This window comes from Mus musculus, chromosome 1, assembly GCF_000001635.26.
Source record: "Mus musculus strain C57BL/6J chromosome 1, GRCm38.p6 C57BL/6J".
Classification (NCBI taxonomy): domain Eukaryota; kingdom Metazoa; phylum Chordata; class Mammalia; order Rodentia; family Muridae; genus Mus; species Mus musculus.
In genome coordinates this window covers 131302616-131329482 of record NC_000067.6, presented here as the reverse complement: position 1 = coordinate 131329482, position 26867 = coordinate 131302616, and the positions used below count along the sequence as shown (strand labels likewise).

Sequence of the window (26867 nt, the reverse complement as noted above, 5' to 3'; positions counted from 1 at the left end):
ACTTTCTTCCTAATCCTGCTTCCTCTGATCCTTGACATTTAAGTGTTCCCTTAAGTGTGCTCTACTTTGTGTTTGTCTCTTTTAAAAAAAAAAAAAAAAAAAGATTCATTTATTTTATTTTATGTATATGGGTGTCTTGCCAACATGTACATCTGTGGGCCATGTGTATGCAGTACCCATGGAAGCCAGAAGAGGGCATCAGATCCTGTGGGGCTGTAGTTAGAATGGTTGTTAGTTGCCATGTGAGGGTTGAAAACTGAACCTGAGTTTCATGTGTTTAGGAAATTGTATCTTATATCGTGGGTATCCTAGGTTTTGGGCTAGTATCCACTTATCAGTGAGTACATATTGTGTGAGTTCCTTTGTGATTGTGTTACCTCACTCAGGATGATGCTCTCCAGGTCCATCCATTTGGCTAGGAATTTCATAAATTCATTCTTTTTAATAGCTGAGTAGTACTCCATTGTGTAGATGTACCACTCTTGACTCTAGCTGCATATGTATCAAAAGATGGCCTAGTCGGCCATCACTGGAAAGAGAGGCCCATTGGACACGCAGACTTTGTGTGCCCCGGTACAGGGGAACGCCAGGGCCAAAGGGGGGGAGTGGGTGGGTAGGGGAGTGGGGGTGGGTGGGTAAGAGGGACTTTTGGTATAGCATTGGAAATGTAAATGAGCTAAATACCTAATAAAAAATGGAAAAAAAAAAAAAGAAAAAGAAAACTGAACCTGGACCCTCTGTAAGAACAAGTGCTCTTAACCACTGAGCCACCTCTCCAGACTCAAGCATCATGCAGTATCTACATGTATTAAAATACATAGTATCCCATTAATACATACAGATTTTATGTACCAGTTTAAAAAAAAAGTTTTAAGACAAAAAATTTTAAAACCAATTAATACTAAAAGAAAGAAACTTTGCCAAACTATGAATATTTGTCTTCTGGATAGTTTTCTCCTGTAAGTTACTGACTGCTGCTCTACTCTCTTTCCAAATTATACCAACTGTCAATTCCATCCAGCTTCCTTAATCTGATAGAATAGGAATTTGGCCTGACTATCCTTACTAGCCCTTTCCAACTAAGGTTATATGATCAAAACATTGTGAGCCAAATAATGAAATTGATGATTGACATTAATTTTAACATTGAGAAAAGAAGGGAAGAAGAAAAAAGCAATGGATGAAAAATTTATAGGAAGTGCTGGGAAAGTTGTATGTAGTTCTTGTAGGTCTTCGTGGGTACATTGGGAACACATAGGCACAGCTGGGGAAGTGAATTCACTTGTGGCTTAGAAACATCACAGGTTGCAGCAAAGACGATCTGAAGCCTCTATGCTCTTATTCCTCATTAGACTCTGCCTTAGACACCATTCTAGCCTTCTGTGGTAGTAGAGATAGCTCTGCTCTATCCTTGTCTACTACAGAGTATTCCCCCGGGTTACTTCTGCTGGGCTTTTGGTGACAACAGGCGTACAGGTTGGCTTTCGTGCCTTGTTCTCTGAGGACTCTATGGAAGTCAGCTGACTGTTGGTGTTAGATGTCCTGCACATTCAGACAGAGCCCTGCATTCCATAGTTTACTAATGCTAGGATCCTGGAAGTTTCCAGTGTCCTCCTCCTTGAGTGTTAGATAAAAATCTGGGACCAGAAAAACTCTGCAAATAGTTCTGCTACCGTCATTATCTCTCCTACTACATGATTTCCTAAGAATGGAGGCCTTTTCTCCTTGTAATAGTTGATCCTTGTGTTTACATTAGAATAAGGGATAAAGGACAACAATTCTCCTAAGGTTACTTGTCCTGACAAGGTTACTTGATCTAAAAAATGTCAGATGCTGGCCACTGTACCTGAAAGGCTAGAGGAAGCAGTCAGGTTACAAAGATGAGCATTTGGAACTAGATGTGAGCATGACACATCATCAATCCCAGGGAAACAGAGGCGGGCAGATTTCTGTGTGAGTTTGAGGCCAACTTGATGTACATAGTGAGTTTCAGGCCAACCAAGGCTACTTACTGAGTCCCTGTCTCCAAAGAAAATAACAATAAAATGAGCATTTTATGACACTGAGACCTTTCTGGCTCCAGTTCCACTTTGGCAGCATCCTGATTCCTGGCAAGCTTGGAACCTACATAGGCCAAGCCATCTCTTTTCTCAGCCTGACTCTTTCATGAGACCCAGCTGCTTCCCTTATAGTGGCCAAACTCATGGCTATATCTGAAAATTCAAAGCCAGATATGTATAATCCAACCTGTGAAATGGGCAGAAGATACAAGGCTCTACCACATTGTAGTCTAGTCTTGCCAAAATATCTGAAACTAGGTTTTAGGGCATCTCTTATGTACTTCTTTCATGCAGATGAATTGTTACTCATGTGGCTACATTACAAAACCTTTCTGATTTTCAGTAATAATTAGCAAGCACTGTTTACTACCCTTACAGTCTGTAGTATGAGTGACAGCAAAGTATGCAGTAACAAAGTAAGTCCTGGCTTTTCCACTTGCTAGCTATGTGATACAATTAGCCATTTAACCTTACTAAACCCCATTTCTACATTATCTAAAACACTTTGTATGTGGCCTAACACCTCTGTGAATGTAGACATTAATATTCATGTACTTGGGGCTAGGGAGATGGCTAAGTGGTCATGAGTACTCTTGCAGAGGACCCTCATTCAATTCACGGGAGACTTACAACCACCTGTATCTCTAATCCCAGTAGATCCAGTGTACTCTTCTGGCCTCTTTGGATATCAGACATACAAGTGGCACATAGACATGCATGTAGGCAAAACACTCAGCACACAAAACAATAGAATAAATGCAGCTTAAAACTTCAAAAACAAACACGTATATTCATGTACCAATAAGACATGTGGCTAGCCTCTCCACTGGCCCCTTAGTTTGTAGACAGCAAGTTGAAACCCATATAAACTGCCAGGATTGTAAAGCAAAAGACAAAGTGGACATCTGAGAATCCTGCTATACATGTTCCCAGGTCATCCTTACTATTCAAGAGTCACTTTTTCTTTTCTTTTTTACCTTTATTGTGCCAACTAAACCATTTTTCTTTTAGATTTTTAAGTTTTATTTTTTATGAACAGTGGGTTGGGTGTTTTACACCCCCCTCTTCTCTCTCTCTCTCTCTCTCTCTCTCTCTCTCTCTCTCTCTCTCTCTCTCTCTCTGTCTCTCTTTCTTCTGCTAAAAATTATACCTCTTTTTGGTCATCTTTAAAACCTTCTGCTACATTTTTACAAACAAGTCCATAGTCACCACCATAAGGCCTGCCTGCACTTCCCTCACAAATACTACCACCCTTCATGGGCCCACAATTTGTTCACTGTTATCCACTGTAATTTCTAAAATCATTATAGTTCCCTCCAACAAAATTCCATCCTTCATTGTAACAATAATCCTCCTCCACCACCACATCTCCCACCTTGGTTTCAAAATCCTGGTTCATCACCAGCATTGTGCCTTAACTACTGTAATCAGGACTGCTACCATAGTTGCCACCATCACCTCCAAATTCATTATATTGGTCATCACCACCTCCACCACCATGCCCTCCTCTACTACTATATATACAGGACCACCACTTCCACTAAAATTTTCACCATGACCAAAATTACCTCCAATACCTCCGAAGTTTCCTTCTTGACCTGTAAAGTTGCCAAATTCACCTCCACCACCTCTCTATGACCCGGAAGATGGCATGTCTTGTTTGGAAAAGACCTAATTCCCTCACATTTGTGACCATTAACTGTGTTGTTTCTACAAAGCAAATCCTCTTTTTTCCACTCTTGTTTATCCTCCATAACTTGTATGGTTTTGACCTTGACATACTTTTCAAAGTAGTCTCTCGAGTTATATTCTTCTGTATCTTCTTGACTATCAACAGAATTTTTCTTCACTATTAATGGGCACCAGGCTTTAAAGAATCCTTTCTAGAAACAGTTAGTTCTGGTTCTTCCACACCCATCAATCTGTGTGTTCTAGCACACATTGCTACATCTACTTCTTCAACACAAGAGTAAGTTCAGAAAAACAAAGCCCCTGGAATATTTTGTTTGGGGGAGTCTCTCATTACTATACTGTTTGTAAGGGTTCCTCATTTCTCAAAATGTTCTCTTAAACTGCCATCTGTATTTTCAAACAGCTTCCTCCAGTGCTCTGGTTCCATCAGATCATGGCCTTCCTTCCCCTCCCTTCCCCCACCAGCATCAATGAACAGTCAGGCTGGGGGCGACCAGACAGCAGGGTTATCTCCATTTTGAGGCCAGACTCACTTCTTCTATTTTTGATTTTTGATTTCTACATTTCTTTCTTGTTTTTCAGGATTCCAGCCAAGCAATTCCTCTGGTGGTAGAAAGCTGCATCCGGTTTATTAGCAGACATGGTAAGCAGAAATACAGCTTTGCTCATATTTGTGCAAAAAGTTAGAACTTCAAAGAGTCCTTTACAGAAAAAGAACAGAGGTGGAGCCAGAGAGGTGGTTCAGTGGTTAAGATCACTCACTGCACAGCCTTGAGGACCTTAGTTCAGATTCCGAAACTTACATAGCAAGGAGAGCAGGATCTTATACACAACTGTAACTCTAGTTCAGTGGAAGGCAAAAAGACAGGAGGGTCTCTGGGGGCTTGATGGCTGCCACCCTAGCCCTAAAAAGAGTCCTGTAAGATCCAGTTCAAGGAAAAGACAATACCACAAAGGAGTGTCTCAGAGACAGAGTGTTAGAATAGAAAACAACCAACACTGTCCTCTGGCCTCCATAGCTACACACAGGCACATGTACACATGTATGTGCATATACACCAGAGAGAGAAGAGAGATTGCCTTCCCATCCTCACATTCTTAGAAAAGGAATAAAGTCTTAACTCATTCATGTACTGTTTGCTCCTTCAGAAAGGCTCTATCTACATCTCGTGAATAGACATGTTTTGACCTAGCCACTTACCATGTTCTTTTGTAGCTCCAGAGTTTTAAATGGCAGCTTCTTTATGAAGAAGAGGAGCTAGACAGTGTGGTGGTGGTGGTGGTGGTGGTGGTAGTGGTGGTGGTGGTGGTGGTGGTAATGAAACCAGTAGTTATAGGCTTGGTGTATGTAGGTAGGTACCTTCTATGGCATAGCCTAACCATTTTGTCCCATTAGCTGTACTGGAATGGTCTGAAACAATTCCATCTCTGATGTTGCACTGATTGTGTCTATAATATTTGTGTTTTGTCTTAATTTGGTTTCATTGGATATAGTGTTCCTATGAGCTCAGTAACTATTGTAAAGTTGTATCTACCTTTTGAGAGTCTTCAGGGACTGGCTCTCTCTCAACATTAATCAAGTTATATTTACCTTTCTGCTTGGGCAAAGCTAAGCGATTTAGCTCTGTTCTTTATCAGCTAATGACCTCATTAGACATACTTTAATAATTACCAGCAAGTTTATTCCCCAAGGCTGAGAATATTTAGAATATCTATACTGGCCTTTAACTGTTTAGAAATTACATCAGAAATAGTTTTTAAATACTAAAATATCCATCCTGGAGCTAAGGAAGCCAGGTATTGCTTGTCTAAATTCCAAGGCACCTTTTTATTCTCCATCCTCTTGCCTGCCTCCTCTTCTCCCTATAAACTGGAGTGTTTCTTAGATTCATTATTGAAGCAGTAATTATTTTAGCATTCTTGTATCATATCCTAATCTCCATCAACTATAAATTTCTGTTATTTCTGTTCTCTTGAAGTATGAGCACTATTCATCACTATTGAACAATCAACAAGTATTTTATAAGCTCCTAACCAATGCTAAGCATCATGTATTGCCAAGAAAGAAAACATAAAGAGAAGTAATATACTAATCTTGTTTTTAAGTGGTTTTATGATGCATTTAGAAGAAAATAAGTGAGCAGATAATAAGTTAATGAAAAGAAATAAAGCAATAGTAATTGACAGTAACAGAATAAGAAATTTTACAAGATAGCAGTAGTTAATTCCAAGGAGCTGGCAAAGACAAATTCAAGCTGAGTTCAGTTGAAAAATAAGTGTTGGTTCCTAAAGAACAATGGGAAGAAGTTGTGGATTCATTCGTTCACCCATGCATTCATTTGTTCCTTCAACACAAAGTCTATATTGATTGACTATTATAGACCAGTAAAAAGGTTCTTCCAGAAACTTTTGTTCCACTGAAGAACAAACATAATCAGCCAGTAAACAAATTGACTTGCAATATTTCCAATGTTAGTGTACGTTATGAAGAAAAGAAATCAGGATGCAAGATGGGAAATGGAGAGAGGCACTGTTGTGGTGGGTCATGAAAAGCCCACATTTTGGGTGGAGTTGTGGGGAAGAGGTAAGCAATGTGTCCCTCTGAGGAAGAGTATTTGTGGCAAGAGAACAAGAAGTGCAGGAACTGTTGACATATGTAAGAAAGCGCACAGGCTGAAAGAGTGAAGGGAGGTTGACTGGAGAGGAAGCCACAGGCAGTGCTTTTATGGCTCTGTTAGCTACAGTAGGTATATGTACATTTAATGGATTCATAACCTTTGTTAGCCTCAGAGTAGTCTATGGCACAGCAAATGTTAGGAATTGTTACATCCTAACTATCATTGTATCCTCTGGAAGATTATATTATATTATTATATTATTATAGTGCCCATTATAGAGATGAGGAAATTAACATTCTTCGTAGTACAGTGTCAGGGTGGTCCATAAGGACCCACAAGAGGAGGGGTCTGAGGAACCACTAAAATTAACCAGGAAGGGATTTTTTTTTTTAATCTTCCATTTTCAAAAAAGAAATGTGAGGTGGTTTTAACAGTCAGTTGAAGAATTATCTAGGAGAACAACTCTTAGCAACAGCTATGTCCAGCAGGTTTTATGTCATTTTCAAATAGTTTACCCTAATCCAAGAGCACTTTATGCTTTCATGTTAGTGTGTGCTAAGAAAAACAAAGACTAAAGATTATAGATATATTATTTTGGTTATGCACTATACCAAAATGCCAAATGGATTTTCCTTTCTAGAAAACTTGTTTCTCCTCTCAAAATTATCACATCACATACTCGAACGATTCTGTCTGGTGTGCCAGTGAGATGGTTCAGTGGGTAAAAGTGCTTGTTTCACAAGCCTGACAATGTGAGTTCCTCAAAACATGGATATCCACACATGTGCCATAGCATACACACACACATACACATATAAAATGATGATGATGATGATGATGATAATAATAATAACAACAACAATAATTGGCCCTAAGAGTAAGTGGTCCTAATCTAGAGAATCCATTCTCTAGGAGAACTGGAAACCAGACTGAAGTAGAACTCAGTATTTTAGACCAGTTGTCTGATTTCCAGCGAGCTCATCTCTCATTTGTTCTTCCCTTGGTCCACAGGCCATCAAACCTACCCAGAAGCACTGAGCTGACCCTCTCAAAAAGTTGTGTAGTACTTTCCCAGCTAAAACACACCGAACAGTCTGGTTTGAGATGACATTTCCTTATACTCTATGTTTCCAATAAGGCCTGGGGTATGTTTCTGTTTCTGTCAGAGTCTTGGTATTTATGATACATTTTGTTTTAAGCAACAATTTCTGGCTCTCACACCCCATTTGGTAACTAATGTAGTGCCACCACAATAGCATTGATGGGATTTTAATGTTGCTTGCCATTCTCCGAGGAATTTCTTAGGGATTACCTCAGAGAAACAAACCGCTTACACCTTACTAAAAGCCAGGTAATGCCATTCCTTCACTTACTTTCAGTCAGATTCAACAATTTCAGCCTTGGTATTCCTCCAGGATCTAACTAATTGAATACAGCCCCCCTCACTTAAAGGACAATTATGAAATATCCAGCAAAATATAGCCTGTATTCTGTTTTGTTTGTTTTTCTAGAATCAATCTGAGGTTTCTATCAAGGTTTTTGGAGGATCACAGAGAAATGTTGACAAAGGAGATCTAGGTTTGGAGAAAGGCTGAAAGTCCTGATACAGCTGGAGATAGTAGTTAAGCCAATCAGTAGTGATTGTTTCCTGATTTTTTTTTAGTGGGTTACAGTTGCATGTGTGGTGCTTTCTGTAAACTAAGTACAATCAGGCCAAGATGGCTTCCTCCCATCCTCTGTGCACACAGCAGTAGCCTCGTGTATGACAATGAAAACTGAGCCTCTGGTTGCAGCAACAAGACTGCCTTTGAGCTCTGGTCCTGGTTCTTCCTGTCATCGTTCACCTGTCCCCTCATCTAGAAGATGGATTACTGCTAACCCTGACCTTGTAGGGTTCTATGAGGACCAAATACTTTCTAGGAAAGCATTACTGGCAGTCATTATATAAGCATTGTTTTTCATGACTATCTCTACTCCAGAAAAATCATGAGAAGATAATTTTTTGTATACCTCATAATGATCTATAAACATGTTTTCTTTAAAAAAAAAAAAAAAGACAGCAGTTCAGGGACCAGTGCCTAGGACAAAGACTGACAAAGCTATCTACTGATTGGTCACTTTTGTTTTTATGTCCTCTATTTTTCATCAGTTCAGAAATGTTTTCTAGAATAATGTGGATAGTGTTAAAATGCTAACGAACTCATAACAACCCATCTTTCTCTAACCTCTCTAATGCTACCTACTGTTTTACCTGCCAATACCCACCTCCATTCTTGACTGTGGGCAATAAGAAAGCACCAACAAGTGTTCCCCACTCCACGGGTAGGACCAGAAAACTAAAGGCGGAGAGGCTGCAGCCTAGTAGTCACTCTCCCTTAGAAGCAGAGAGGCTGTGAGCATCCCTTTGGCCTGATGCTTCCCTTGCAACTAACGCCTCATAATCCTCCCAGAGACGTGTCCAGCATCAGTGCCCTCCCTGTTTTTTCTCCTTTGTCCTAAAAACCAACACATGGTACCAGTGGAGAAGGGAATCCTAATCGTGGCCTTTATGATTGTGAACTTGCTGTTTTTCACTTGACCACTTTATTTTCTGTTTCTAGGCCTACAACATGAGGGAATTTTCCGGGTTTCTGGATCACAAGTAGAAGTGAACGACATAAAAAACGCCTTTGAGAGAGGTGAGGTGGAAATAAACAGCTATAAGATAAATGTTTGCTAACCCTGAGAGCTGCCTCCACCTTTTCCAGTAGAGTTCTCTGTGCTTATAAAACCAAGAAATTGCCTGTTTTCTCTGTACTTTGAGTAGATACACAGAGAGATACTGGACCATGCCCCAGCTTCCTTCTTTCTTAGTCCCACCCATCCTGCTCATTCCTATGGTGATCTGCCAGAAACCCAAGTCCTCACTATATATCCAGGCAGTTTATAGCCTTATCCAGAACCCTTGGTAGCAGTTAATATCAAGGCTAATGTGCCTCTTCATTGTATCCCATTTATCATCTTGTGGTCTATTAAGGTAATGGGCAAGCTTTGGCAATTCCTGTCGTTGTAATTGATATATATAGTTTCAATTTAGGGTTGGTGTTATCATTAAATTTAATTACACTTGATATGAAATTTTCCATGGGGATTCTGGGATGGCTGTTCTGTCAGTGGGTGTCCACTGCTATGATAGTCAGAGAAACTGGCCTCTTGGCCTTGTTTTCCCTCCACCAGGGGCTCAGTCTCCTTTAAGTTTCATGATTCTTGTGAGAGAAACAGTTCCTGGTTTCTCCTCTCAACCCACAGGGAATGTTCATTAGCCTGAACAGTGCCACATTGTGGCCATAGTGCTGGGTAGAGATAATGAGATGAGGATGTAAATAGGTCACCCCTCCACCATCTCTGCCTCATCCTCTGTGATTTGCCTAACTCGCTTTCTTTCCTTTCGGACTGGGGGCTACCTATCTTTAGGAGAGGATCCCCTGGCTGGGGACCAGAATGACCATGACATGGACTCTATAGCTGGTGTCCTCAAGCTTTACTTCCGGGGCCTGGAACACCCGCTCTTCCCTAAAGACATCTTCCATGACTTGATTGCCTGTGTCAGTAAGTATCAGTATGCCCCATGAATGGCAGCAAGACACTTGGAAATTCTCATCAATTTGTTTCCTCAGAAGCTTTTCAATAAAGTTTTTTTGTTTTTTACATATTTCTTCCTGTGAGTTTCTCCTCTTTATCTCCACTGTTTTATCCCTAGTAGGGGAAGAGCAAGAATGATTTAACAGTAATAGCATAGAATTTAAGTCAAGACTCCTTGCTTTTTTTTTTTCTAATTTATCTCAGTCATTAATTCCTTTCTATCTCTGAGTTTTATCTTTTTTAGCAAAATGCTTTTATATTCATCCGTAAGATCCAGTCTTGTCAGATACCTGAAGCTTATATACAATGTCAGAGCTATTAATAGAACCAGAGGAAAGTGAGAGCACCAACCATGCTCCCTGCTTGCTGTTTTATATGTGCCATGGCTTACCTGATGTGTGTGTGTGTGTGTGTGTGTGTGTGTGTGTGTGTGTGTGTGTGTATTCACATGTGTCTGGAAACAAGAAAAGCTCCTCTATGCACTTAAAAGTACCATTTAATATTTCCCCAGAGAAAGATCTCTGTTTTCATTAAAGTTCTCTGTTAGGGCACAAGAAGCCATTCCTAGGCATTTAGCTCAGTTGGTGATACTGAAGCATCCTACCACTTGATTCCATGGGAAATCCATGGAAATTTAAAATAATATCAAGTTATTCAGGAAGCAGATTATATTATTTAGGGTTTTATTGCTGTGATAAAACACAGTAACCAAAAGCAACTGGAGGAGGAAAGGGCTTATTTAATCTCACGCTCCCATCGCTAAGGAAACCAGAGCAGGAACTCAATAGGGCTGGAGGGAGGAACTGATACAGAGGCCATGGAGGAGTGCTGCTTACTGGTTTGATCCCTGTGGTTTGCTTAACCTGCTTTCTTAAACAACTGAGTCTACCAGCCACCCACAGAGTGCTGGGCCCTCCCATATCAATCAAGAAAACATACCACAAGTTTGCCCACAGGGTAATCTGGTGGGAGTATTTTCTCAGTTGAGGTTCCTGCTTCCCAAATGACTCTGGCTGGTGTCAAGTTGACATAAAGATAGCCAATACATAGGCCTTATCTGAATGATGGCCTCAGAAGGGGAAGGGAGTAAATGCAGGAGAGATCTTTTCCCAGGTTGAACAAGGCCTTTGTGGCCTCCTGAATTTTCAGTTTGGCTCAGTATTTGGATTGGGTACTTACCTGTTCCTCTTTCAGTTGTTCTGAGAAAAGCCTGGGCATCTAGGATGCTAGTTCTCTTTGCAGTCTGTGTGTTTGTGAGAGTCCAATGGGAAGGAGTTATGAGACAGTTACAAACATACATTACTAAGGTCATATCTCATCTCTTTTCCAGGAATTGACCCAAGTGAAGTCTCTTACCAAGACACACCAGATTCCTCATCTGCCCAATTCTTTCTTATTCTTGCTCCTAGTCCAATATTTGCTATGTCTTATTCACATAAAGGCTACCAGATCATGTTTGTATTGTCACACTGTGGAAGTCGGAGGCTGTTCATGACAGAGATCACAGGCATATGGCCAAATCTGTAACTAACCTGACCATAGCACAAAAACCAGGAATCTTCTCTAGTCTTCTTCACAGATTTTACTACTTTTCCAGGGTCCTACTGTCATCTCCCTCTACGCAGGCTCTGCTCACATCTACTTTAGATAAGGGAGGGGGAAGCCAGACTTATCTAGAGGAGGAATAGATAACTGTGTACAGAGGAGTCAACGAAGGACTTCCTCAGCTGCTGTCCCTTCTCCTGTGCGGGGCTCTTCAAGACTGATTATCCAGCAGTCATGACAGGTTTATCCTGAGATACCTCTTTGCCTTCCTCAATCAGTGAGTAGCCGCCACTTGGCTTTGACTATGCAGAGCTCTCACAAACACACAGACAACAAAGAGAACAAGCATCCTAGATGTCCCCAGTTTTTCTCAGAACAACCAAAAGAGGAACAATTTAAGTATTCAGTCCCAATGCTGAGCCAGACTGAAAATCCAGGAGGCATAAAGGCTTTGTCTATGTCTATTGTTTAAATTAGAGGGGAGACATGTCCAACTCCTTCTGTGCCCATGGAACATACACCTTGAGTTTGTATTAGTCAGAGTGTGGGTCCAGTGTGTGGTCTTTTGAAACAGTCTCATCCCACAGAACATCCAGGAGGAAGCTCCTGTCACTATCCCAGGGCTGTATATGGGCCAGCTTTGCTCCCTCTGTGAGTTGTGCTGCTGGTGACTGCAGTCATGCCAGAGGATAACATGCCTTTCTTCTTTCAGCAATGGACAACCTGCAAGAGAGAGCTGTGCATATCCGGAAAGTCCTTCTGGTCCTGCCCAAGCCCACTCTGATTATCATGAGATATCTCTTTGCCTTCCTCAATCAGTGAGTAGCCTTCACAATGAAAGACTTGGCTTTGACTACACAGAGCTTTCACATGGATCTATGTCTAATCATCCATCCTAACAGACACTTACTGAGCATCTGCCATTCACCAACTACGGTGCTAGGCTACTAAAAATACACTGTCAGATGGAAAGAAAAAAGCCTTTTATCATTAGCTCATGATCCAATGAAGGAAACAGATACTTCAGGTATAATAGCTGCTAAGGGAAAAAGAAGACTAAAGATGGGGACAGAGTTCAGGGGTCATAATGGACAAAAGATAAAGGAAGAAGAGCCAATTTAGAGATGTGCTTGCCACAAAGGCCTTTCTGGGAAGACGAGGTACAAGCAGTAACCTGAAGGGTAAAGAAAGGGAGCTATAAAGACATTGAAGATTTGAGAGGTAGGTTTGAAAAATGGTATGATCTGGCTTTCAGGTATTTATTTTCAAACCTGCCAGTTATTTTGTGGAGAAGTTACTGCAGAGGGTCAAAAAGAGAAGAGCGACGTATTCCAAGGTTGTGACATGGTCTAGCTGAGGTGATGGTAGACCAGAAGATGACAGAAAGAGTCAGGCTTGGGATATACGTTGAACACAGCATTGACACAGAGGATCTGCTTATAGGCTGGGTGAGGCAAGAAAAATCCTAAACTCCTTCTAGAGCATAAGCACAGTTGTGAAATTAGGGAAAAATGGAATAAAGATACTGAGACAGGTGCTAGTGTTGACCAGATAGTTCCACGCATCTTTTACACGTCCAAGAGAAGGTTTTTCTGCAGCTAACCATGGGAACCTAATCTGAGAAGATCCTGAAGTGGAGGCTTTTCTCCAGCCACATTTACTATAGGTGACTAGTGCACTGATATCTCCACTTCAGGGCTTAAATGGGACATTTCTTATTCAAGCTTGCCTGGGACAAGCAGGAGTCCCCATGTTGCAGACAAGGCAGGAAGCAGAAACATGACCTTCTGTCTTCTAAAACAAAGATTATAACCTGAAGGCCTGAGAGACCCTCCAGTATATTTTCTTTGGATCCGTTGTGTCTTAAAAACGTTAAAACAATGTTTAACTGTTTAGAAATCCGTCTTAAAAATTTAGATTTAGCTTTTGAAAAGCTGTTAGATCTACCATTAGTAGATGTGGCAGCAATTCCCTGTGGCAACAGGGCTGTCCACTGGGAGTACATGGTCAGCCCTGGTCCCCAGCCTTCTCCATGTTCTCATCTATCATCATGCTGGCTCTAGGTTTCCATATTGCCAAGAAGTAATTCTGTGGATTCCTGAATCCATCAAAACAGGGAAACAAAAGATAAACCAAAGGGTTTGTTTTAGTTTTAGCACATACTTTGTGAATATGAAGTCTTTATAGTTAGTCTTCATTTAAAATGACTACAACTTTACTGTTTATGCCTTCATGATCAGCCTGGCCTTATAGGCATCTTGATTAGTGGCCCCTGCCTAAGACCTTATTGGAAAGCCCACACTGTCACCTATGCCACTGCAGAACTCCAGAAATCTTGGCTCTACAGTCTGCATCCTCCCTAAGCTGTGCCTGACTGAGTCCTAACTCAGATGAGCTCCTCATAACTCATCCATGTGCTTATGCATAGCCTGGAAACGCTGCTCTGCCTAGTCAGCCCCCAGGGCCACAAGTCACTGCTTGTTCACATCACCATACCCACACTTAACCTGAGCCTTGTTTGTCCTCCATGACCTAGGAGCATGACAAGAGCAGACACCTAGAGTAGGTAGGGACAGAGAAGACATAGATTAACTGTTATCTTTCCCTGGCTTTGCAGGGGAGAAAAACAGTAGAGTCAGCGTGATAAAGTATAAGATAGTGGCCATTATTGAAAAACATCATAGGAATGTTACTAATTCCAATTATTAATTTGTTTGTGTATATATAATTTTTTTAAAACATTGTTTACTGATCAACAATAAGTTGTTATATTGGGGGCTGGTGAGATGGCTCAGGGGTTAAGAGCACCGACTGTTCTTCCAAAGGTCCTGAGTTCAAATCCCAGCAACCACATGATGGCTCACAACCATCTGTAACGAAATCAGATGCCTCTTCTGGAGTGTCTGAGGACAGCTACAGTGTACTTACATATAATAAATAAATAAATATTAAAAAAAAAAAAAAAAAAAAAAATAAGTTGTTATATTGAAAAGGCAAAAGCTGCCAACAGTTGTATCAGGAGTTGGCAGCTGCTTCCTCATGGAGCCTTTACCTGGACCCACACTTTGGGAATACATTCTTTAATGCTAGCTGATGTTTATTCTTGGATTATACACATATTACATCTCAGAGAACCAAACTAGCAGTATCTATCAATTGCCTCTTTAGCTGCAGCTTAGCTGTTGACTTTAGCCCTAGGTCTCATGTTGTGAAACAGTGCTGGGTTAGAACTATGAATCTCATCTGAATGCTCACCTTGGGGAAGTTGTGTCTCTAAGCTTGCAAAATGTTCCTTATCTATACAGTAGGATATTGTTTAGACATAAAAAGGGATGAAGAATTGGTGCACGGTACCATACAGGTGAACCTTGAAAATACTGTGTTGAATCAATAAACCAGACACACACAAAACACTCAACATTATAAGATTCCATTTCAACTAAATTTCCAGAACAGCCAAATCCATAGAAATAGAAAGTAGATTCCTAGTAGCCAGGGACTGAGAGGAAGGTTGAAAAGTAACAATTTAGTGAATACCAGATTATTTTCAGGGATGATGAAAATGTTGTGCAAATTAGAGGTAATAGTTATACAACATTGTGAGTATGCTAAATGCCACCTAATTGTATACTTTTATTTGTTATTATTATTTCTATTTAGAATATAAAGTTATGTGTTTCTTTATGGTCTTTTCATACATATGTATCATTTTATTTTGTTCTTATTTGCGCCTGTTGCCCCCCCCAACCTTGTTGCCAGTCTTCTTCCTCTTCCAAAAGCCCCTACATCTGTCTTCATGTTACATATCCACTACTACCCTTCATTTTGTCCCTTCCCCTCCCATTAGACCTTCTCTTCTCTCTTTGTCCCTTTTCTTTGGCATGGCCTATACACACACACACACACACACACACACACACACACACACGTACACATGAGTAGAAAAGAAAGTTATATTGAGAATCTGTTGCATATCGTTCCAGAAGGCTGTCATCAAGAAAACAACCAACTGTGAAACTTCATGTTCTTGTAGGATTCCTAACATTGGGAGCAGGGGCTGTCTCTGATTCTTTTGCTTGCTTTTGGGGCCCTTTTCCTCCTTCTGAGTTAATGTGAGCATATATGCCTGGTCATATTGCAGATTGTTAATGCTGTGTTTGGTTGATATCCCTGGAAGGCCTGCTCCTTTCTTGGGGGAAGTGGGCAGTTGGGGTGGCTTGTGAGGAGAAAGGAGGTTGGAGGGAGAAACTGGAGAGAGGGGAAACTATAGTTAGGATGTAATATATGACAGAAGAAAGAAAGGAAAGGAAAGGGGAAAGAAGAAAAGAAAGAAAACAATGGACAATAAATGTTGACGAATATGTCAGGAAAGAGGAACGCTTATAAGAGATTGGAAGAAGTGTAAACTGATACAGCTACTGTGGAAATCAGAATGCAGGTGCCACAAAGTACTAAAAATAGAATTACCACATGACTAAGCTAAAACATTCTTGGGTAATTTCCTGACGGATTTTTAGTCAACATATACTTGTATATGTATATACACATATATACATGCATTTCCATGTTTGCTGATGCACTATTCAAAGTAGCCAAGATATGCAACTAGCCCAGCTGTAAGTCTGTCAACAGATGAAGGATAAACATGGCATTTTATTAAGGTATAAAAAAGAATGGAATTATAACACTGGCAAGAAGGTAGATAGAACCTAAGATCATTGCATGAAGTGAAATAAGGCTGACTTACCAACATAAATATGCAGGAGTTTGAAGCAGAAACCACAGAGGAATGGTGGGCACTAGCTTCCTCCCATCTACAGCTATATTTCTTTAAACAGTCTAGGCCTAAAGATAGTACTACCCACAGTTGTCTGAGCCCCCTGAATCAATTAACAATCGAGAAAATTCCCCAGATACATGCTCACAGGCCAACCTGATGGAAACAATTCTTCAGTTGAGGTTCCTTCTTCCCAGGGACTTCAAGTTGACAACCAAGATCAGCTATCACAAGGTTCTTGGTCTTTTTTTGGTTCTTGTTTGGTTTGGTTTGATGTCTAATGGGAATCAGAAAATGGACATAGATTCACAAAGCTATGGATTCACAAACGATATGTCCTCTTCCAGATCCTTTTCACTATAGCCTCCTATGAATAGGACAACCCTCTCAGTGGTGGGGATAGGGTACTTCATGCATCCTTCATTGTGTTGTAGAATTCACTCAGGTTTCTTAGAAATAGTGTTTCTCTCTGCCTATCACACATTCCAATAACTCTGGTTTCTTATTGTTACTAAAACACCCTCAAATCACATTAAAGAAACAAGGCTTTTCTAAGCTTTCTGTCTTGGAGAAGGTCCAGAGAAGGATTTTAAAATTAAATGTCTAATAATGAATGTCTAAATGTCTATGAGCTGGATGCAGTGGTGTAGGACTGTGAACAGCATTTGAAGGCCAAGGCAGGAAGACAATGAGTCTGGGGAACGTAACAAATCTCTGTCTTAAGCAAAGACAAACCAACTCCTATGTAGCCAGGCAGCAGCCACTGAGATGATACCCTTGCCTGCTGGCCTCTCTGTCTTTAGTTTTGGTATTGTGGAGAATACCTCTCAGCCACTGCTGTCCATGGCAATTGTTCATACCTCATGCCATCTCTAATGTCCTACAGTGATTATAGAAGGATCACAGGTGCACATCATATTCTTCAGCAAAGAAGAACGCCATTTGTTAGAGGAAAACCAGCTTTGTAGCATAAGTCTGGATGTAGGACACACTAGAAATAAACTTCACCCAATCCAGAAGAATGGCAGTGGAATCCAAAGGCTCTAGTTCCTTTTCAGGGTCTGTCAGAATTGGACACTGAGAACCTACTGCTGATAACCATAGGAAGGCCAAACTCCTCAGCAATGCCCATCAAGCTTTGTAGAGGATGCTCCCAAAGACAGCCCAGGCTTCTGTGTCAGGACAGGCACTTAATTAGGGCTTACTTACAGTTTTAGAGGATTAGTTCATTGTCATCATGGTGGCAGAAAAAAATGGTAGCACACAGGCATACAGACCTGATACAGGTAGCTGACAGTTCTACATCTGGATCTGCAGGCAGCAGCAGAAAGAGAAAGCCAGGCCCTGGCTTGGGCTTTTGAAGCCTCAAAGCCCACCCCCACTGACATACTTCCTTCAACAAGACCATAGCTACTCCAACAAGGCCACACCTACTAGTCCCTCTTAAGTAGTGCTACTCCCCACCCGACCCCTCCACCCCTGAGACAGGGTTTCTCTGTGTAGCCCAGGCTGGCCTTGAACTCAGAAATCCGCCTGCCTCTGCCTACCAAGTGCTGGGATTAAAGGCGTGTGCCACCACTGTAGTGCTACTCCCTGCTGACTAAATATTCATATATAAGAGCTTAGGGGAGCCATTCTTATTCAAATCACCACAGATAAGGACCCGTGGGGACCCCCTCAGGCATGGTGATAGTTGAGTATTTGGGTCCTTGGCCAAGGTTGGGGTGTGACTAGAGCAGCTGCTGGCTGAGAGTGGGGGAAAAAATCTCTAAATAAATAAGCAATAATAAAATTAGCCTATGTCCAAGGGAACCCCAAACAGAATATAATCAGAATGCATGATTAATTCCTAGATGTAATAATAATACAAGGGGATATTATGAAAATGTTAAACAATTGCATTAGCTATTTTAGAAAGAATTTGCTGTCCTGATGGAATGAAAAAATTAATCAGCTGACTATATTTGTAATAAGTACAGAATTTGGAATTGAAAATGCCCAGTAACTTGATTCTTTTGTATGCATGCATGAAAGCACATGATACACAGTTCCTGTGTCCTATGTGGGTTTCTCAAAGTAAGCCTAGGGCCCCATCTGCTCTGATAGTTTAGTGAATTGGTCTGCAGGAGCCGTATCCAGTTCTGCAGAGTGTTATATGATCTGTTTCTAAAGAAGGGTAACTCTGATGTGTAAGGTAAGGGTGAAAATGAGACTCAAGGATTCAAAGGGGGAACTGGAGAAAAGGGTCAGGCCTGCAAGCAGGTCTTGCACCTTTCCTTTCCCTGGCTCCCAAATAACCATGGGCGGTGGCTCTTTCCTCAGCTGACTTTCCAGAAGGCCTCAGATGCCCAGAAAGGCAGGTGGCAGTTTGTGGACTTATGACTTTCCTTCTGGCAATGCCTCTTGTGTTTGTGTTTTCTGGGCATTCATGTGAGAGCTTTCCAATTTCCCCCCTCTCTCTTCTCTTCCAGCTTATCACAGTTCAGTGAAGAGAACATGATGGACCCCTACAACCTTGCCATCTGCTTCGGGCCCTCACTGATGTCAGTGCCAGAGGGCCACGACCAGGTGTCCTGTCAAGCCCACGTGAATGAGCTGATCAAAACCATCATCATCCAACATGAGAACATTTTCCCAAACCCCAGGGAGCTGGAGGGTCCCATCTACAGCAGAGGAGGAAGCATGGAGGATTACTGGTAAGGGCCCAAGAAGGGGAGGAGGGAAAAGAGTGCCTGATAATCACTGCTGTAGAGGCCAGATGGTCAAGCAAAACCCAAAGGAAAGCAGCCAGGTCTCCCCACCTCCACATACAGGCTCTGTAGGTCGCTAGGGTCTGGCTGTTCTCCTATCTTAGACTCACCCACAGAATAAGTGCCTCTTCGCCCACCTCCCTTTTTGAAATGAGTATTGTGTGACTAGGGACCATCTTGGAAAATAGTGACCTTAATAGCAGTTTGCAAGGAAAGGAGAGTTTACAAAGTAGTGTGTAGCAGGCAGTGGTGCCCAAGCTGTGTATTGTGAGGAAAACAGAGCTGGGTCTCAGGGAATCCTGTTCTTAGGAGGCAGAATCTGTATATGAGGCACACTGAGTTTATAAGGTGGCATGTTAGAATGATTTCAGAAATTTGTGAAGAGAAAAAGTGTAAACTTATTTGGAGTAGGTTACACTTAGTTCCACCCCCTGTAAAAAATATGACGTTATATAGACAAGGTTTTTTATGACCTAGCCTGAGCACATACTTCTAAAAGGAACCTCCCTAAGTATATTTGTATTAGACCACCTCTTTTAGACAAAGGAATCATTTCTAAAAATTAGAATACTAGTTCCCTTTTTCAGATGAACTCCTTACAATCCAGGAAGGTCAGTGCAATGTGTCAGCCCACCCCAGTGATTGGGGATTCAACCCTGATCTCATGCTTTCTAGGATCAGGCTCCATCCAGTACCTCACACAGATGCCCTGATACCACTTTACAGTGCCATTCTTCACTGAATACAAAGGCCTTTTAACCCCTACCATCTTGTTCCTGCTCCCTTCTCTAAATGGTTTTTAATAGAAGCTGAATGCACAAGCCAACCCAAATCAGATTCCGTCTAAATTAACATCTGGAACCAATCCTTCCAGCCCTATTGCTATCAACCACAGTAAGAGAGGGCAAGGCATATATTTACCTAATTAGCAGTCAGTTGGTCCATGGTTTTCCATGACCCTCTCAGAACCCAGGGAGTGAAGAAAATAACATTTGTGCCTCTGTAAACTTTTTATGTCATCCTTGGATCTACTCTTTCCTGGACTTCAGATCTTTGGCCTGCATCTGAGCTGGGGACACCTCAGGTAGCTGCTTAGAGACAAAACTTTCTGTGGCTGACAAGTGGTCCACAGTGACTGGGCCTGTTGATCAGTTGACCTCCTAGCCTGTGAGCTCCAAGATATATTTCCTATATCTTTGTGTGAGTAGTTAAAAAGCTGTGGAATGGTCCCTCAGTTCTTACCTTTACCTGTAAAGTTAAATATCAAATCACTGCAGGTTCTGGACCAATAAAAGGGGGATGTAGTGGTCCCAGCTCCCTGATCTCCAGTCTCTACCCAGGGAGCAGAAGCCAAGAAGTGTGGTTCCTTAGAACACATACATGGAAACTCTTTCTTCTAGTTTTCTCCCAAGTGTTTTCCTCAACCTTTACCTTGTGTGTTGTGTGTGTGATATTTATTAGTGGTCTTTGAAAACACCACACAAGGCACAGGCGCCGGCGGGAGCCTTCTTGGCTCCGGGACTCCGCGGAGGGCAGGCTGCACGGGTGACCGTGTGGAATACAGAGTGCCAGCTGTTTCTGGGACGGGCGAGAGAGTCGCAGAGCTTCTGGGCGGCGCCACCTTCAGCTCCAGACAGCCGGCCACCTTCCTGGTGAGAGCACGGGGGTCTGCCTGGCCTGAGAGGTTTGTGGCACAGGCGCCGGCGGGAGCCTTCTTGGCTCCGGGACTCCGCGGAGGGCAGGCTGCACGGGTGACCGTGTGGAATACAGAGTGCCAGCTGTTTCTGGGACGGGCGAGAGAGTCGCAGAGCTTCTGGGCGGCGCCATCTTTAGCTCCAGACAGCCGGCCACCTTCCTGGTGAGAGCACGGGGTCTGCCTGGCCTGAGAGGTTTGTGGCACAGGCGCCGGCGGGAGCCTTCTTGGCTCCGGGACTCCGCGGAGGGCAGGCTGCACGGGTGACCGTGTGGAATACAGAGTGCCAGCTGTTTCTGGGACGGGCGAGAGAGTCGCAGAGCTTCTGGGCGGCGCCACCTTCAGCTCCAGACAGCCGGCCACCTTCCTGGTGAGAGCACGGGGGTCTGCCTGGCCTGAGAGGTTTGTGGCACAGGCGCCGGCGGGAGCCTTCTTGGCTCCGGGACTCCGCGGAGGGCAGGCTGCACGGGTGACCGTGTGGAATACAGAGTGCCAGCCGTTTCTGGGACGGGCGAGAGAGTCGCAGAGATTCTGGGGCGGCACCATCCTCAGCTCCAGACAACCAGCCACCTTCCCGGCAAGAGCCACAGAGCTTCTGAGGCTGCGACATCTTCGACTCCAGACAACTGGCCACCTTCCTGGCCAAAGCAACACAGCTTCTGGGAAAGATTCTGTTTTGGGCCTTCACCTTCAGCCAGGAGGAGGTCCAAACACCAGATAACTGTACACCTTCCCTGAGAGAGGAGAGCTTGCCTACAGAGACTGCTCTGACCACTGAAACTCAGAGAAGAGAGCTTGTCTCCCACGCCTGCTGATAGAGGGTAACAAAATCAACAGAGGAACAATCTTTTAACAAAGACAACTATAACAACTAACTCCAGAGATTGCCAGATGGCGAAAGGTAAACGTAAGAATCCTACTAACAGAAGCCAGGACCACTCACCATCATCAGAACCCAGAACGCCCACTTCGCCCAATCCAGGACACCCTAACACACCTGAAAAGGTAGACCTGGATTTAAAAGCATATCTCATGATGATGGTAGAGGACATAAAGAAGGAATTCAACAACTCACTTAAAGAAATACAGGAGAACACTGCTAAAGAGTTACAAGTCCTTAAAGAAAAACAGGAAAACACTGCTAAAGAGTTACAAGTCCTTAAAGAAAAACAGGAAAACACAACCAAACAGGTAGAAGTCCTTATAGAAAAACAGGAAAACACATCCAAACAGGTGATGGAAATGAACAAAACCATACTAGACCTAAAAAGGGAAGTAGACACAATAAAGAAAACCCAAAGTGAGGCGACGCTGGAGATAGAAACCCTAGGAAAGAAATCTGGAACCATAGATGCCAGCATCAGCAACAGAATACAAGAGATGGAAGAGAGAATCTCAGGTGCAGAAGACTCCATAGAGAACATCGGCACAACAATCAAAGAAAATGGAAAATGCAAAAAGATCCTAACTCAAAACATCCAGGAAATCCAGGACACAATGAGAAGACCAAACCTACGGATAATAGGAGTGGATGAGAATGAAGATTTTCAACTCAAAGGACCAGCAAACATCTTCAACAAAATTATTGAAGAAAACTTCCCAAATCTAAAGAAAGAGATGCCCATGAACATACAAGAAGCCTACAGAACTCCAAATAGACTGGACCAGAAAAGAAATTCCTCCCGACACATAATAATCAGAACACCAAATGCACTAAATAAAGATAGAATACTAAAAGCAGTAAGGGAAAAAGGTCAAGTAACATATAAAGGCAAGCCTATCAGAATTACACCAGATTTTTCACCAGAGACTATGAAAGCCAGAAGAGCCTGGTCAGATGTTATACAGACACTAAGAGAACATAAATGCCAGCCCAGGCTACTATACCCAGCCAAACTCTCAATTACCATAGATGGAGAAACCAAAGTATTCCACGACAAAACTAAATTCACCCATTATCTCTCCACGAATCCAGCCCTTCAAAGGATAATAACAGAAAAAAAACAATACAAGGACGGGAACCACGCCCTAGAAAAAACAAGAAGATAATCCATCAACAAACCTAAAAGAAGACAACCACAAGAACAGAATGCCAACTTTAACAACAAAAATAACAGGAAGCAACAATTACCTTTCCTTAATATCTCTTAATATCAATGGACTCAATTCCCCAATAAAAAGACATAGACTAACAGACTGGCTACACAAACAGGACCCAACATTCTGCTGCTTACAAGAAACCCATCTCAGGGAAAAAGACAGACACTACCTCAGAGTGAAAGGCTGGAAAACAATTTTCCAAGCAAATGGTCTGAAGAAACAGGCTGGAGTAGCCATTCTAATATCGGATAAAATCGACTTCCAACCCAAAGTTATCAAAAAAGACAAGGAGGGACACTTCATACTCATCAAAGGTAAAATCCTCCAAGAGGAACTCTCAATTCTGAATATCTACGCTCCAAATGCAAGGGCAGCCACATTCATTAAAGACACTTTAGTAAAGCTCAAAGCACACATTGCACCTCACACAATAATAGTGGGAGACCTCAACACACCACTTTCATCAATGGACAGATCGTGGAAACAGAAACTAAACAGGGACACAGTGAAACTAACAGAAGTTATGAAACAAATGGACCTGACAGATATCTACAGAATATTTAATCCTAAAACAAAAGGATATACCTTCTTCTCAGCACCTCACGGGACCTGCTCCAAAATTGACCATATAATTGGTCACAAAATAAGCCTCAACAGATACAAAAATATTGAAATTGTCCCATGTATCCTATCAGACCACCATGGCCTAAGACTGATCTTCAATAACAACATTAAGAATGGAAAGCCAACATTCACGTGGAAACTGAACAACACTCTTCTCAATGATACCTTGGTCAAGGAAGGAATAAAGAAAGAAATTAAAGACTTTTTAGAGTTTAATGAAAATGAAGCCACAACGTACCCAAACCTTTGGGACACAATGAAAGCATTTCTAAGAGGGAAACTCATAGCTCTGAGTACCTCCAAGAAGAAACGGGAGAGAGCACATACTAGCAGCTTGACAACACATCTAAAAGCTCTAGAAAAAAAGGAAGCAAATTCACCCAAGAGGAGTAGACGGCAGGAAATAATCAAACTCAGGGGTGAAATTAACCAAGTGGAAACAAGAAGAACTATTCAAAGAATTAACCAAACGAGGAGTTGGTTCTTTGAGAAAATCAACAAGATAGATAAACCCTTAGCTAGACTCACTAGAGGGCAAAGGGACAAAATCCTAATCAACAAAATCAGAAATGAAAAGGGAGACATAACAACAGATCCTGAAGAAATCCAAAACACCATCAGATCCTTCTACAAAAGCTTATACTCAACAAAACTGGAAAACCTGGATGAAATGGACAAATTTCTGGACAGATACCAGGTACCAAAGTTGAATCAGGATCAAGTTGACCTTCTAAACAGTCCCATATCCCCTAAAGAAATAGAAGCAGTTATTAATAGTCTCCCAACCAAAAAAAGCCCAGGACCAGATGGGTTTAGTGCAGAGTTCTATCAGACCTTCAAAGAAGATCTAATTCCAGTTCTGCACAAACTATTTCACAAGATAGAAGTAGAAGGTACTCTACCCAACTCATTTTATGAAGCCACTATTACTCTGATACCTAAACCACAGAAAGATCCAACAAAGATAGAGAACTTCAGACCAATTTCTCTTATGAATATCGATGCAAAAATCCTTAATAAAATTCTCGCTAACCGAATCCAAGAACACATTAAAGAAATCATCCATCCTGACCAAGTAGGTTTTATTCCAGGGATGCAGGGATGGTTTAATATACGAAAATCCATCAATGTAATCCATTATATAAACAAACTCAAAGACAAAAACCACATGATCATCTCGTTAGATGCAGAAAAAGCATTTGACAAGATCCAACACCCATTCATGATAAAAGTTTTGGAAAGATCAGGAATTCAAGGCCCATACCTAAACATAATAAAAGCAATCTACAGCAAACCAGTAGCCAACATCAAAGTAAATGGAGAGAAGCTGGAAGCAATCCCACTAAAATCAGGGACTAGACAAGGCTGCCCACTTTCTCCCTACCTTTTCAACATAGTACTTGAAGTATTAGCCAGAGCAATTCGACAACAAAAGGAGATCAAGGGGATACAAATTGGAAAAGAGGAAGTCAAAATATCACTTTTTGCAGATGATATGATAGTATATATAAGTGACCCTAAAAATTCCACCAGAGAACTCCTAAACCTGATAAACAGCTTTGGTGAAGTAGCTGGATATAAAATTAACTCAAACAAGTCAATGGCCTTTCTCTACACAAAGAATAAACAGGCTGAGAAAGAAATTAGGGAAACAACACCGTTCTCAATAGTCACAAATAATATAAAATATCTCGGCGTGACTCTAACTAAGGAAGTGAAAGATCTGTATGATAAAAACTTCAAGTCCCTGAAGAAAGAAATTAAAGAAGATCTCAGAAGATGGAAAGATCTCCCATGCTCATGGATTGGCAGGATCAACATTGTAAAAATGGCTATCTTGCCAAAAGCAATCTACAGATTCAATGCAATCCCCATCAAAATTCCAACTCAATTCTTCAACGAATTAGAAGGAGCAATTTGCAAATTCATCTGGAATAACAAAAAACCTAGGATAGCAAAAACTCTTCTCAAGGATAAAAGAACCTCTGGTGGAATCACCATGCCTGACCTAAAGCTTTACTACAGGGCAATTGTGATAAAAACTGCATGGTACTGGTATAGAGACAGACAAGTAGACCAATGGAATAGAATTGAAGACCCAGAAATGAACCCACACACCTATGGTCACTTGATCTTCGACAAGGGAGCTAAAACCATCCAGTGGAAGAAAGACAGCATTTTCAACAATTGGTGCTGGCACAACTGGTTGTTATCATGTAGAAGAATGCGAATCGATCCATACTTATCTCCTTGTACTAAGGTCAAATCTAAGTGGATCAAGGAACTTCACATAAAACCAGAGACACTGAAACTTATAGAGGAGAAAGTGGGGAAAAGCCTTGAAGATATGGGTACAGGGGAAAGATTCCTGAACAGAACAGCAATGGCTTGCTCTGTAAGATCGAGAATTGACAAATGGGACCTAATGAAACTCCAAAGTTTCTGCAAGGCAAAAGACACCGTCAATAGGACAAAAAGACCACCAACAGATTGGGAAAGGATCTTTACCTATCCTAAATCAGATAGGGGACTAATATCCAACATATATAAAGAACTCAAGAAGGTGGACTTCAGAAAATCAAATCACCCCATTAAAAAATGGGGCTCAGAACTGAACAAAGAATTCTCACCTGAGGAATACCGAATGGCAGAGAAGCACCTGAAAAAATGCTCAACATCCTTAATCATCAGGGAAATGCAAATCAAAACAACCCTGAGATTCCACCTCACACCAGTCAGAATGGCTAAGATCAAAAATTCAGGTGACAGCAGATGCTGGCGTGGATGTGGAGAAAGAGGAACACTCCTCCATTGTTGGTGGGATTGCAGGCTTGTACAACCACTCTGGAGATCAGTCTGGCGGTTCCTCAGAAAACTGGATATAGTACTACCGGAGGATCCAGCAATACCTCTCCTGGGCATATATCCAGAAGATGCCCCAACTGGTAAGAAGGACACATGCTCCACTATGTTCATAGCAGCCTTATTTATAATAGCCAGAAGCTGGAAGGAACCCAGATGCCCCTCAACAGAGGAATGGATACAGAAGATGTGGTACATCTACACAATGGAGTACTACTCAGCTATTAAAAAGTATGAATTTATGAAATTCCTGGCCAAATGGATGGACCTGGAGGGCATCATCCTGAGTGAGGTAACACATTCACAAAGGAACTCACACAATATGTACTCACTGATAAGTGGATATTAGCCCAAAACCTAAGATACCCAAGATATAAGATACAATTTCCTAAACACATGAAACTCAAGAAAAATGAAGACTGAAGTGTGAACACTATGCCCCTCCTTAGAAGTGGGAGCAAAACACCCTTGGAAGGAGTTACAGAGACAAAGTTTGGAGTTGAGATAAAAGGATGGACCATGTAG

General features: G+C 41.8%; 1 protein-coding gene and 1 long non-coding RNA gene across 5 annotated transcripts in view; one reads left to right on the top strand and one right to left on the bottom strand.

Moving 5' to 3' along the window:
- The window catches only part of Gm51644, a 114910-nt gene that overhangs the window by 61008 nt on the left and 27035 nt on the right, over positions 1-26867 (bottom strand). The window lies entirely within an intron of this gene.
- Srgap2 (SLIT-ROBO Rho GTPase activating protein 2) overlaps positions 1-26867 on the top strand; it is a 242281-nt gene that overhangs the window by 198049 nt on the left and 17365 nt on the right. For all 4 annotated transcript variants that reach the window (XR_001781100.2, XR_001781103.2, NM_001081011.2 and 1 more), the window contains exons 14-18: positions 4335-4395; positions 8971-9048; positions 9824-9958; positions 12249-12354; positions 18785-19009. Coding sequence is in view for 2 of the 4 variants with exons in the window: in NM_001081011.2 (NP_001074480.2) it covers positions 4335-4395; positions 8971-9048; positions 9824-9958; positions 12249-12354; positions 18785-19009 (605 nt within the window). In the remaining 2 variants the exon portion in view is untranslated. The remainder of the gene's footprint in view (positions 1-4334; positions 4396-8970; positions 9049-9823; positions 9959-12248; positions 12355-18784; positions 19010-26867) is intronic.